General features: G+C 38.4%; 2 protein-coding genes across 3 annotated transcripts in view; both read left to right on the forward strand.

The window, feature by feature from the left end:
- LOC106656361 (5-hydroxytryptamine receptor 1-like) overlaps positions 1-4,424 on the forward strand; it is a 206,895-nt gene extending 202,471 nt beyond the window's left edge. For both annotated transcript variants that reach the window (XM_023458083.1, XM_014377306.2), the window contains one exon: positions 1,413-4,424. In XM_023458083.1, the coding sequence (XP_023313851.1) occupies positions 1,413-2,327 (915 nt within the window). In that variant the 3' untranslated portion in view covers positions 2,328-4,424. The remainder of the gene's footprint in view (positions 1-1,412) is intronic.
- Positions 4,425-10,173: 5,749 nt separating this feature from the next.
- LOC106656362 (mitochondrial folate transporter/carrier-like) lies at positions 10,174-11,172 on the forward strand. Its single transcript, XM_014377307.1, has one exon. It carries the CDS (start codon positions 10,174-10,176, stop codon positions 11,170-11,172), a length of 999 nt encoding a protein of 332 aa, XP_014232793.1.
- The last annotated feature ends 3,180 nt before the right edge of the window (positions 11,173-14,352 follow it).

The following is a 14,352-nucleotide window of genomic DNA, read 5'->3' on the forward strand; positions in this document are numbered from 1 at the left end:
CGTGTGCGGTCGAAGCGAAGTACAAAAAAAAAAAGAAGAAGTAAAAGATAAATAAATAAGGAGAGCGAGAGAGGAAAGAAGCGAACTCGGCAGTGCTCGAAGTTCTTTTTTTAGAGAGAGATTATATATTATAATCCGATATAATACAGCGCGGCAGTCGAAAATTTCCCAATTGCGGGTGAATTCATTTTCTCGACCGCAAAAGCATTGTTATATATTATAATGTAATAGCTGCTGCTGCTCATAATGTACGAAATAAATGACGCGTAATAGCGAAGCCCGGCGCGGCGCGCATTGATAATGCGAAAAGTTTATTATACAAGCGAGGCGAAACGATACGCGAGTGCGTGGGTGAGTGCACACACACACGCATATGTATACCAAGCTCTTTCGCCAAATTCGAGATAAAGAGAGCGAGATGACTCGTGGGTGGCGCGGGTAAATAGACGCAATGACGACGATTATCGTACGACACGGCGCGCGTGTGTATAATAATTATACCAAAAGTACGATCATACGCATAATCATTTAATGCGATCTCGAGCAGACGTTTTCTTATCGTGTAACGTTGATTATGCGCGCCGGGGTGGTGGCGATCATTACTATATCAAACAATATTGCTTCATTAAACGTTATAAGAGAGAGAGAGAGAGAGATAAAAGCTGGGTAAGAGTTTTGAGAGGGTTTACCTGTTTTTTGGACGCCGTGGTCGTGCGTTACGACCGCGAGCGAGAAATGAGAAATATGTAGGTTGCATATCGTACGTATAAGTATAGTTTTAAACGAGCCCAACTACATAGCGATCTGTGTGTGTGTAGCGCATCGAAACATTAGAGTCTCTGGTAAAAGGGCTGTGCTATGCTGTGTATATAGCCACTAGAAAGCTTAAAAGGCTAGTACCCGCTAAGGTTCATACCCTATAGCAGTTATACTATATATAAATGCTGCCTTCGCGTCGCGCGCTTAAAGATAAGGAACAAAAAGGGATCGATAAGGCCAATGGTCTGAAAAACTCGTTTTGCCTTTTAGAGCTCGGGCGACGACTGTATATATCTATATATCTGTCTTTCTCTCTCTAGCCTCAATGTATTATTCGCCGTTCGCGAAATCTTACGATTACAGTTTGATACGTATATATAGCGGAGGTAGAGAAAGGGAGAGGAAACTCGATACATTTCTCAAAGCTCATTGGGTGGAGGAGGATAGTTAATACCCTCGGTTCCGTTTCGACTCTGCGCACAGCTGCCTTTGTATAAATGCGTATTATATATATTATGTCATTATTATTATTATAAGCTCGCGAATCGAAATACGTACGGAAAATTTAATTAGCTCAATTAATACACGCTTAGGATATAACAAAGGGATATAGATTTGTACTAATACCTTTGTTCTGTTTCGATCGTCCGCAGGGCTGCTCGCGCTGGCACGCGCCCGATCATCAGCATCATCATCAGCAGTACCAGCGAGCGCTGGACGGTCCGGTGGCGGTGGCGACGGCCCCGGCCGTGGTGGTCGTAGTGCCGCAGGCCCAGCCGCCGCGCAACATCCTCGACGGCGCCCGACAGCGATCGACGGCGGCCGTCGCCGCGGCCCAGAAGGCCAAGTCGTCCGGAAGCGGCACCAAATCCAGCGGTGGTAGCGGAAGCGGCTGCGCCGGCTACTGCGACGGCAAAAAGTCCTTCCTCGGCATCCACCTGTCCAAGGAGCAGAAGGCCTCGACGACCCTCGGCATCATCATGTCGGCCTTCGTCATCTGCTGGCTGCCCTTCTTCATCCTGGCCCTGGTGCGCATATTCCTCGACGATCCGAGCTTGATACCGGACGAGCTCTCGTCGGCCTGCATCTGGCTCGGCTACTGCAACAGCCTGCTCAATCCGATCATCTACGTAACCCTGAATCGGGACTTTCGCAAGCCGTTCCGTGCGATACTGTGCTTTCGCTGCGGCGATCTGCGCAACATGACGCGCGAGGAGTTCTACAAGAATCACTACGGCAAGACGGCGATGATGAGCTACGGCAGGTCGGCCGCCACCGCGGACCTCGACACGGACAAGGGCTACGCGGCGGCGCGCAACGCCCGGGTCAATGCGGCGCTGAATCAGCAGCAGCTCGTAGGAAGCGAGACGTCGAGATTCACGCCCAGATCGATGACGACGACGACGACGACGACAACGACGGCGACGAGCAGTTCGACGTTGGGTGGTGGTGGTCGGGGGACGACGAGCGTCACCGTGGACGTCGAGCCGTCGCCGCAGAAGTCGTCGTCCGCGGGCTCGTCCACAGTCACTGCCACCACCGGCCGAGTGCAGGAGAGCAGCGTTTAGGAAAATCAATGAAAATAATAATAAATAATAACGATGACGATGTTTGATCGCTTCGAAAGAGAAAAATAACGTATCGTTGATTTATTGAACTATTTGACTGTTGTTCGTTGGATGTATTAACGATGACGAGCGGAGAGATATTTTTTATTTAAACGAGCGAATTCGAGAACGTTGTTATGTTTTTCATAGTTTTTAATCGACGTCGAAGATATAAACGCCAAAAAAAAAAATGGCAAATTTTATGAGTGTTGAATGTAGGATAATATAATTGCTCGTGAAATGGGTATGTGTACGTGTGTTATTATTATTGATATTATGATTATTATTATTATTGTATACGAACGATGAGCGATACGCGATGTTTTCGCCTCGTTTGTATTCATACTTCAATGTATAACGATTGATTTAATAGAATCAAAAAATCTATGAATATAGTATTATTATTATTATATTATTATTATTATAAATTATATATGTTACGTGTAGCGAAGAAAAAAGAAAAAAAAATGTTACTTCGCCTACACTCATCTGTACATTGACGAGCCATCCAAAAAAACACGCGTTGTAATACTGTATATAAATCATTTTCTCGTGTTATACATATTAATTATATATAGATAAATATTATAGGAAACAAAAACCAAAAAGATGTAACAAAATGTACGGGTATAAATAGCACGTAAGCAAAAGGGTATAAGCGAAGTTTAATTATACAAAAAATTGTAATAAGAGATATAAAAAAGCGTTAGTTTAAAAAACGTGACGAGCGCACGGGGTTACTGCGAAGAAAAAAGAAAAATTATATGAAGTATTAATAGAATTTAACGAAAAATCGAAAAAGAAAATGACAAAAAAGAAAAATTATAAATTACGAAGATGTTGTGTGCGCAAGCGAGCCGAACGATGTAGAAAAAAAATCTCTGTTTTCTGAAACTCCTCGTCGTTGATTTATGTATAAGTAGATAAAACAAAACTGTCACACATATCAGGCGCAGATCTCTCTACATTCGATATTTAATTTTGTTATCGTTGGCATTGGGTAGTGTAGTAAAAAATTCTAAACATTCAGTATTATGTTGATTTGCTTATAGAAAACTCGACAGAAAGGATGTGGGCAATATTACCTCCACCATAACTAATGTGTTCTTCATTATCATGTACTCGTCGTCACATAGATACATCGCGTATAATGCACACAAACGCGCGACAGACTTGCATGTGTTGCAGTGGTAGCGGCAACGTGTCGTCAAAACCCATATGCAAGTTGATAGATTATCTGTTAGCGGGTTTTTTTTCTTTCACGCGACAAAAAAGAGATAGAGAGAAGGAAAAATATCGATTCTTTCGGTATAATGCGTGTATTTCGCTGACATTTTTCAACGGCGAAACCCGTACATGTGTGTGTGTCTGTGTACATATATAGATATAATCGACGCGATCGCTGCCGCTCGCGCGCGTCTTTAGAGCTTTCACGATGGAGTATATATACATACATATATATAGCATCCACGGTTATAAAAAAAAAGTTGATTTATCGCTCTCGAACTAGGACAGAAGGATGTTGAAACTATATATCATTGCTTCGAGGGGGGGTGAGGATGCGAATAAAGGCTTATTTCAGATTTTTAACACCCCCCGCCCTATCCCCTCCAAATCTCCACGCGCGCGTACACGATATAACGCAGATACACACGACAGCGGTTAAACATGACGCAGGAAAAATTTTTGGGGAAAACTCCGTTCGTTCGCGAAGCCCCTGACGGATACGTGTGTGTGTATGTATGCGTGTCTTTTAATATAAAAACTTGTATAGCGTTGTATGTTTAATGAAAAAGAGAAAAAGAAAAACTTCGAAGGTTCGGCTGGTAACATTATACGATATAATATTGCACGGACAAATCAAGAAAAGAAAAGTCAAACAAAATCATCTCTTTCGTAAGGTTTCTTTTTTTTTTTTTATTTTTCATCTGTCTCTCTCTGACGATGGAAGTTGAACTTCCGTGCTGTGTACAATTTGCGTTGATCGACATAAAAAATTATATATATAAAATAGACAAAAAAAGTATATTATATTATGTATAAACAAAAAAAAAGCGAGTGCGAGCGAAAAAAATTGAACAAAACAAACAATAGCACACACGTTGTTTCGCGCGCGCGAGAGGTGTACGCACGAAATTATATATAAATATATATTATATTATATACATACTTGTAAATGAACAAATGAAAAATAAAAAAGTATATGTATATTATTACGTGAATACTCAAAGTGATGCTCGGTACAGTCGCAACGTTAGTAACAAAAAAGAAAAAAGAAAGAAAGAGATTCATTGCCAATTAAAAGAAAATAATATAAATATAAATATTATAAATAAAATACACGAGACTGTGATCTGATTTTATCGCGCAGATCGATAATCATATACAATTAATGTTATTGAGGGTGGACGAGAGAAGAAAAAAAAATTATCTGCGACATTAACCAATGCTCGTGAAGTATATTATATGTACGTGCAGATGCGAGATTACGTTGCAATATATACCACGGAAGAGTCGAAAAAAATTTCGGAAAAATGCGTGAAAATTTGATTTTTATGACAAACACACAACAATGTATATTATTGCGTTCACAATTGAGAGAGACGACGAGAGCGGGGAAGATGACAAAACAAAATCGTTGAGTTTCGTTCATTTTTAAAACAGGCGAAATATAAAAATGGAAATAATATATATGTTATCTATTATTCAGATATTTTGTACTGTTTACGATAATGTGACTATAAATAAAGAATAATCATGCATTTAAGTTGCTCGTCTCACGGTTTGCTTCGCGATATCGATCGATTTTTAATTTTCCCGATGCATTTCCCAAAATATCCCTCGTAATTTGTCGCTCAAAATAGAAGCGAATTCAACCTGATTTTATTTCAGTAATGGATTTGCCGTTCGTTGTGCGCTACAAGAGAACAAATTGTTCGTTTATTTTTAAACTTGATTTTACATTTTACATTAAAGAGCAAAGAATGTCAATCGACGTTGTAATGAATATCGCTGCATATACTGTCCAAGTTCGGTGCGCACAGAGAGAAGGACATTTTTTCATTATTTTTCGAATCGCGTACATTCGACTTTGAATTTAATATTTTTCAGCAAAAATTGTTACGACTACACGAAGCGAGTGAATCAACGTTGTATTTAAGCTCTTTCTCCGTTCCATGTGCCAGCGACGAGAACGAGCGTTTCGACGCGAGTTTTGCAAAGAAATTTTTTATCGCAGCCGAAATTAATTAGCCTTGCGCTGCAGAGTATAAAATATGAAATTAAGCTTAAATTAAAAATCGCACAGCTCGCGCGCGTGTTTCATTCCAGCGCGGAGATATATTTAGAAATTTCAAAAATCACGTCTGAGGAAAATATCAAAGCCAGGTAGAAAATGATTGAACGTACGTTGTCTAAGATTACTATCCGAATATTGTTGCGAGAATACATTTTTTTGTTCTCGGCGTATACATTCGAGTGTTTGTTATTTAACAACTTGCATAAAACCCTCGCTCCAGTGCGTTTGAAAGTTTGTTTTGGATCTAAAAATGAAAAGAGCCTCGATTTCTCAAAAACAAACTCTAGAAAAAATTCTCCCGTACTTTTTTTACTAATTTTTGGGACTTTTTCGGTCAATCCAGTTTTTACTTGGGAGTCGTTTCTTTTCGAGATGAAAAAAATAGTAACGTTGAACAACTTTAATTAAAAATTAAAGTTTAAAAAAAAGACATATCATGGATCGTTTGTACCTTTGAATAGCAATTCACTTTATAAAGAGATGTGAGTACAATTGCAAAACTGATATTTTTATTCAATGAATCTACTTGGGGCTAAGTATAATTAATGACGATGTACGATGCGCACGAAATATGATGAAATTATAGAATAGTCGTGCGGAACAAAAGAAAACCATTAAATTTAATGGCCTTAAGGGATCATCGACGACGAGCTTCGGACTTGGCCGCAAGATGTCGTAATCGATTCCAAAAGTGAAAGGATAAAGTTTTGTACATAAACGTAAGTAAAACGGATGACATTTTGGAAATGGGTTATTATGAGCTAAATCCTTCTTTCGCGAACTCGCGGACTACAATCCACGATACACGCGTGTAATACTGTAACTACATCGTATTCGCGGCGTTACGCACACGCGTGGAATACGCATACCAACTGGTACCCATTCGACTATTATATAACTGTACCACTGGAAATTCGACGCTTCAGACGCGTACCGCCGTCACCTCGAGCTTTTCATCGCCTTTCGTGCACAGCGCCGCGCGCATATGCGCGGATCTGTATACGGACTCGTGTACAGTAGTTGGCAGAGTAGTACCACTAGCGGCGTAAGGTAGGTACTTCCACAGCCTCCGCACACACAGACACACAGCCACGTGTAGACAAAGCGTCACGCACTCGAAGCGCAGCGAGTTGAAGCCTCTTCCTTCGCGTCGACGTATACATAGTGTGTAGTGTGTGTGTGTGTGTGTGTGTGTGCCAGTCCCCCATTAATCTACTTATGGACGCTTGACTGCACACACTGCTCCGTAGCGGGAGTAGCTGCACTGACACATATCGAGCGTATATCACTATACGATATATCGAGCATGTCTATTCCTAATGTGTATAACGATGACTGGAATGCGAAGATTGGGCTGCCCATTGACGATGTGCACTCGATAGGCTGATGCTGCTGCTGCTAATCCGATGGGCAAGTACCTAATACCTACCGAAGTACATGCGTCGTGTCTAAGAAACTCGCCCTGTGTTCTTATATAATATATCTGTGGTGGAAAGACGTAACGGCTTAAGTCCATTTTTTTGGAAATCGATTTCATGATAAAAAAACGCCTATATTTAGTGTCTACTTTAAGGTACAAGGATTAGTACTATTATCGTTAGTTGCAGCATCTACACCTTTTCACCAGAGATATTTTACTAAACACAAAAACACCATGAGTCGATGGATGGGCTTTAGAAAAATATAACGATTATCAAATTTGAAAGGCAGTCAAAAAAGCTGTAAAAACTCCTATTAATCGTTACGACGATACTGATTAAGAAACGAATTAAATTTCGAGACTATAGACTTTTACATGCCTTCAATTTTAAGTGGTGGAAAATGCCATATAGAGTCTAGATTGATTTGAAAATGAAAGAAAATGTTATCCGAACATACAAATAGCTCTCACACTCTTCGAATGTTGTGAATTTCACTATACGGTTGGTACATTTGATACGCGAGGGGCCATTTTCGCGATTTTCAGTATGGCCTTTTTTCGTTGCACGATTTGAGATCTGACACCAGTATAACGTTAAATGAGCTATTTTATCAATGTGAAATCATTAAATGAGTTTATGATGACAAACTGCGCGAAATTATCGATATTGAAAAAAGTGTGACAGCCAAAAGTGGACTTGAGTGCAAAGCGTGGAGCGGCAAAACAACTTGAGCACATATTTTTTGCTCCGTACGTATCATCGCTATGATGCGCCTCTCAATTTCATAGTTCGAAAGCTACCTCACAGTTGCTTAAAACATCATAAGTTCAGACCCCAACTCGTCCGCATCTTTTTTGAAAATACGAAAAATGGACTTCAATCGTTATGCCTTTCCACCGGAGATATATATCTACGTTATCCTCTCTATAGGCCTCGGGGCAATAAAGCTTTGCGCCTGTATATAGGCTTAGCGACGTGCGGTCACCGCCAGAAAAAAAGAGCGAGAGAGAGAGAGAATATGTGCTTTCTTTCGGAGGCTAGGGGATTTAAAAAATAAAGAAAAAAAAAAAACTTTTCTCTCTCCTTCGGACTCGTTTGCACCGCGCGACCCGCGGGTAATAAAGAAAAGTCGACGTCACGCGCTCGACTCGGCTCGGCTCGACGCGGCTGAAGAAACTGTTAAGTACTTAATACAAAATACACTCATACATATAACTATATATATATGCACGCGAGTGCACTCGGTAATCACCAAGCCATCTTTACGAGCTTTCGAGACTCTCTCGTCTTGACTCTCTCTCGCTCTCTCTCTCTTTGGCTCGAGGCCGTTAAAAACAAAAATCATAAACATTTATTTCCCCGAGGAGCTATACAGAGTGTACACTGAGCTGCGGCCGCGAAGCTTTCGGCCGCTCTCGTATAAATTCGAATATAATTCCATTAAAAAATATCTGCGTGCAGCACTGAGAGGTAGATAGATATATATATGGTATATATATAGACTAATTGACTCGTACACGATATTCTATGTATATGGGACGCTTAGGGCTATATGAAAAGTTAAAATCCCTTATTAACATGCAGTACGTCGTCGTCCTTATGCATGACACACATAGAGAGAGAGAGAGAGAGACTCGTCGAGCTGAAGCAAATTGCTAATACCTCACGTCTTATAATGCAGCACATGGCTTTCTGTTATACGCCGTCTGGTTAATACCCCTATGACCAGACCCGAGCGGACTCGAGGATTTGCCTTGTCCCACGTGGATTATTAATTCGAAATATCCGCTGGTGTGCGACACTCGCCGCTGCCGCCGCCGCAGCAGCAGCAGCCTAGACTTGGAAGGCGACTCTATATAGAACACGTACTTTGCTCGGAGCCGAAGGCGTTGGACTATGTCGTCGTCGACGACGGGACGTGTGTCAAACTTGAAAGCTTCTCGAATTGTAAACGTAGCGCTTAAAGCTCGTCCGAAGCGAACAATTCTAAATATACGTGTACTATATAGAAGACTAAATGATGATGTACGCGTATTGTGTGTTTTTCTTTGTGACGGAAAGTAGGAGTAAGAAAAAAATACGGATATCTGATACCAATGGGCATTAATTGTGTGTAATTCGTGGCACACACATATATATGAGCATTTCCAGAAAAAATCTGCCGTTGCTAAGCTCAAAAAATTGGAGAGAGAAATTTCGTTGGCACGCGAGTACTGATAATTTGAAATTGCTTCTGAGGATCCTAGAAGTTAAGAAAAAATGGTTGTACAACAATGTATACATTTATTTTTTCAAACATCAACTAACAAGCATACACATAACTATTAATTTAATAAATTTTTCAAAGTATATGATTTCTAACATATCTTCGTTCATATGATATCAAGTATTTTTTTGTTTTACGTAGGCTGAATTTACATTCGCTCACTATAGAATACTAATATTCCAAAAAAGTTTGTCAATATGTATGTGTTCCAAAACCATACGCTCTGGATGCCGTGCAAATTGTTATACGCAAGAGCTAGAAAACGTAAACATAGCTAATCATGGGCTCTGCATATGCTAGTGTATTACTATTTTTTTATGACCGCCTATGTTATTTTTTACATTAAAAAATATGATTGACCATCGCGAGACAATAATTAATCAAGGACATAACACAGCCTATGTAAAACAAAAAAATAATTTGAAGAATTTTTTGAATTAATAGCTTCTGATACTCATTTGTTGTTGAATAAAATAATAAATTGATAAATTGTTAATTATTTTCAATTATTTTATTTTTCTCTTTTCACTGTGTCGTGAGCGTAGGAACATGTTTTTACACGTCCCGGCATCAAATTGAATTGCCGCGTAAATCATAAGTTGGCAGCAGTACGAGTTTGTCGACAAAGAAATTACGCGACGCCTCCGCGAGGCAGACGACGCTGTCAACGGCCGACACGTTACAGACTACAGTAACTTTTTCACAACGCTGCTAGAAGGAACGTTTTCATAGCAAATAACCTTTGTAACTTGTTCTAAAGTCAGTTTTAAAACGTTTCAAGTTTCAACATTCTGTTACGAATTGTTAATCAGTTGAATAAAAATGAGTGCCGCGCAGTCTTACTCCAACTCCAGTAATAGTAAATATTTATCAGTATTTAAACATGTCAAGTTCGAGCATTTGGTCGCTGGTGGGGCTGGGGGCCTCATTTCATCTGTGGCTTTACATCCTTTTGATCTTATCAAAATTCGTTTTGCTGTCAATGATGGACAGTCAAAAATTCATCGAAACTATACAGGCTTTGTAAATGCTGTTCAAAACATAGTCAGGAGTGAAAGTTTTGCTGGACTCTACAGCGGCGCAGTTCCCAGTATTGTTGGTGCAGCTTTTTCTTGGGGATCTTATCTTTTGATATACAATTTTTTTAAAAGTTATATACAAGATGGCAACGATGAAAAAGCTTTGAATGCGTCGATGAATACCTTGTGCGCAGCTAATGCTGGAGTTATTACTTTGTTGATGTCAAATCCAATTTTTGTTATTAAAACCAGATTATGCTTACAATATTCCAAAGGAGCAAATCTTCCAGAATCCAAAAGATATACAGGAATGATTGATGCCGTTCACAAAATTAGTAAAAATGAAGGTATTCGTGGATTGTACAAGGGGCTTGTACCTGGCTTATTTGGTGTATCGCATGGTACTCTACAATTCGTAGTTTATGAAGAAATGAAGAATCAATACAACATACATTTGAATCACCCAGTTAATAGAAAATTAGAAACCAAAGAATACACAACATTTGCAGCTTTCTCAAAATTATTTGCTTTAGCTGTTACTTATCCTCATCAAGTATTAAAAACACGTTTGCATGATGTTAATCATAACTATACAGGTACAATCGATTGCATAAAACGAATATGGAAACATGAAGGTATTCATGGTTACTACAAAGGCTTAAACGTGAACTTGTTAAAAGTGCCTGCCACAGTTATAACATTGGTTGTTTATGAAAATATTAAAAATCATCTCTTGAAATCAAAAAGTGAAGAATTTCAAAGTGTAAAAACAGTGAACAACCTAGAAATAAAAAAACTGTAAAACATAATTTTCTATTTATGTATCATTTGCAAGTCAATGTTCTTGAATCTGTACATATTGTAAATATTGTAAATATTGTTGGTACTGTACACATGCACAAAAAAATTGTTGAATAAATCAGTAATTTATATTTTAAAATATCTCATGATTTACTTCTGATTTACACTCACATTCAATCTACAATAAAATGACTTTCGTTACTTTTGAAAAATTTTCTATTCTAAAGATATATTCTCCAATCGTAACAGAAACAGATATCATAGAGTTAGTACAATTCATCAAGTGTATTGTGTATTTAAATGGAAAATTTAATATCATTTATCTATTGCATTTATTTATTATCTATTGCAAACTATTCTTAGGTATAATTTATTTTATTTCATTTGCACCACTTCCAATTACACTTTTAAGTTTCTTAAATGTCTGTTTATTTAATCTTCCATTCAAAATTATCTTCATTCAGCTGATTATTAGTAGTAAATATTTGTTAAAATGTATTAAATATTGAGTATTATTTTTGATAAAAAAAAACTCTATGCTAACTTTTATTTTCAATAAAACATTAGCTAACACCTCAAACTCTGCTACATTTGGATCGGCGTCTCTTCTCAGCAGCACTACAACTACCTTTCTCATTCCCTCTTTCAGAGCCAAGTGCATTGCTAATTCACCAGATTCATCCCAGGCTCGACATCCACCGGCTTATATTTGTCCTGACAGTCCTCAAATATCATCTCCACCAAGTTAATATGGACATTCATATAATGCTGTCACCCAGTAATTCGTTATCTCAAAAACGTTGGTATGATTATGTACCCCATTCATGTGAGTTTTAAGGGTAGTTTTGTGTCCAAATCATTTGTGACACATATCTTATTCAATAGGTTTGCTGTGTCCGCGCATTGACTTTATATGTTTATCAAGGTGAAAGGTCACCTTATTGTGCACTTGTTTTCTGACAAATTCCACACTTGACAGGTTTTTTCACGACAGTGTACTGCATTTATGTGGATTTTGAGATTTACATTTGCTCCAAATGATTAGTGGCAAATGTTACACTTGAAGGGTTTTGTACGATCATGTACTGTACTTATATGAGATTTGAGAGTAAATTTTCCCCAAATGATTTATGACAAATCTTACATTCCAAAGATTTCCTTTGAATACGAACTCCATTTATGTGTCTACTGAGAGTATTACTTGCCCCAAACATTTTATTACAAGTGTCGCATTCAAAGGCTTTGATACAATTATGAACTGCTCTTATGTGTTTATTGAGGTCACCTCTATATTCAAATGATTTGTGACAAACTCGCACTCGAAAGGATTGTTCTTTTTGTGTACCATATTAATGTGAGCTTCCAGTACATTTTTGTATCCAAGTTATTTGTTACAAATATCATATTCGAAGAGTGTGTTCTGATTATGTATGACATTGATGTGAATTTCGATGTATTGTTTGTGTGCAAATAATTTGTGTCAAATTTTACACTTAAAAGGTCTGCTACGATTGGGAACTGAATCAATGTGACGTTTCAAGTAATGTATTTATGCAAATGTTTTGTGGCCAATCTCACAGTCCTATGACTTAATGCTCTTGTGCGTCTTATTGATATGTCTTTTTAAATTCACTTGTCCTTTAAACTTTTTTGGATACTTTTTACATTAATAAGACAGTTTAGTTTGAGTCTTTTTTCAAATTATTTTCCCCTTCTGGGATTCGTGAAACTTCAATCAAATAAAGTTCATAGTGAATCATTTGAATCAATTGGTTATTGATAATTGATTTTTATTTACATTACCTGAGTCAAAAAGCATTTATAAGTTTAATATGAACAACAAACATGTTTTAGTGTAATTGAAACATGCAATTGAAACAAAATTGCTGTTTTATTTTGGATTATTTTGAAGCCAATTTGCCAAGAGGAATATCACTTTTTTCTTCAAAGTTTATTTATCCATTCATTTGACGTGAAAGAAAACCATTAAATTTTTAATCTTTTTGGTACTCTTTTAGTTGTAACAGGTCTTATAACTTTTTTTTACTGCCTGTGTCACTTTGTATTTTTTATTAAACTTATTCTTTGGACAGGGCCAAAAGAAGAGAAGATTTTTGTCATTCAAATCAAGCAAAGATGTGCATGCTTTATGATTATTATCCGTAACTTTAACGACAATTTAAAAATTATTTAAATGAATATGTAAGGATTAAGATAGGTCATTAGAACACAAAAAATAAACATGCCAGCAATGAATTAAATTTTTCATTTTAATTTATTCGTTTAAATGACACAAAACATTTTATAACACATTTGTTAACAATGATAACTACTGGTTTGAATCATTATCTTTCCATTCCCTTTGTTAATTCTGAAGCAAGAATCAAAAAGAACATTTGCAATCTTCACCATTCAATCTGTAGCCTCTTCGGAGCTTTCACAGTTCTCACGGGTCGATCGTCGTTGCGTTTTCTTTTATTATTTATTATTTTACTTCCACTCGTAGGACGCATCTTGGACGTCAAGCAAACATTGTACAAATCTTTGTTCGTGAACCTCTCCAAGATCACCTCGCAGTCCTCTAAAGGCTGTAGTGTTAGAGGGAGCCTCCCGCCGTAGGCACAATCAGTGCGGGCTTGTCCTACACTTCCCTGCTACCCCCTCTATGTGCACGTGCTGCGTGCGCGGACCTGCCGGCTTGGCCCCGCACACGCAGAGTAACTACTACTCAATGTACGCCTGCCATAGTGTGCGCAGCGACGAGCCGCTAGATTGTTTTTATTGCCTCGCGCAATTTTACTTAATAAAATAAAGTTTAATCATAGATTCATAATTAATCGTTTTACTCCTCGTCTACCCCTGCCCCCAGTAAACTTTACTCTAACATGTAGACAGTGTATCAGTCTCCAAAAAGGATCCAGTGCTCGTCTCTGAAAAAATTTTCTCGACAGTTGCTCGGCCAGATGCGCAGCGCACGCATCTCCGTATTCCCTCGTGTCCATGTCATTTAGCTCGCGAAATTCGACCGATAAAGCGAGCCTGCAGTAGTCGGAATGCGTGACCAGATTCGCTGCCTCTTTCGGGTGTAACTGTATCAGGCGGTGAAGCGACAGGTCCGGTTTTACCATTATCCGCTTTGCCGTTCTCGCGAACTTGTCGTCGTCGTACCAACGTTTGCGGA

The sequence above is a fragment of the Trichogramma pretiosum genome, unplaced genomic scaffold (genome assembly GCF_000599845.2).
Source record: "Trichogramma pretiosum strain Unisexual culture from Peru unplaced genomic scaffold, Tpre_2.0 scaffold122, whole genome shotgun sequence".
NCBI classification, from domain to species: domain Eukaryota; kingdom Metazoa; phylum Arthropoda; class Insecta; order Hymenoptera; family Trichogrammatidae; genus Trichogramma; species Trichogramma pretiosum.

Coding starts and splice junctions, on each gene's coding strand:
- LOC106656362 (XM_014377307.1), top strand. CDS start 10,174: ATGAGTGCCGCGCAGTCTTACTCCAACTCCAGTAATAGTAAATATTTA.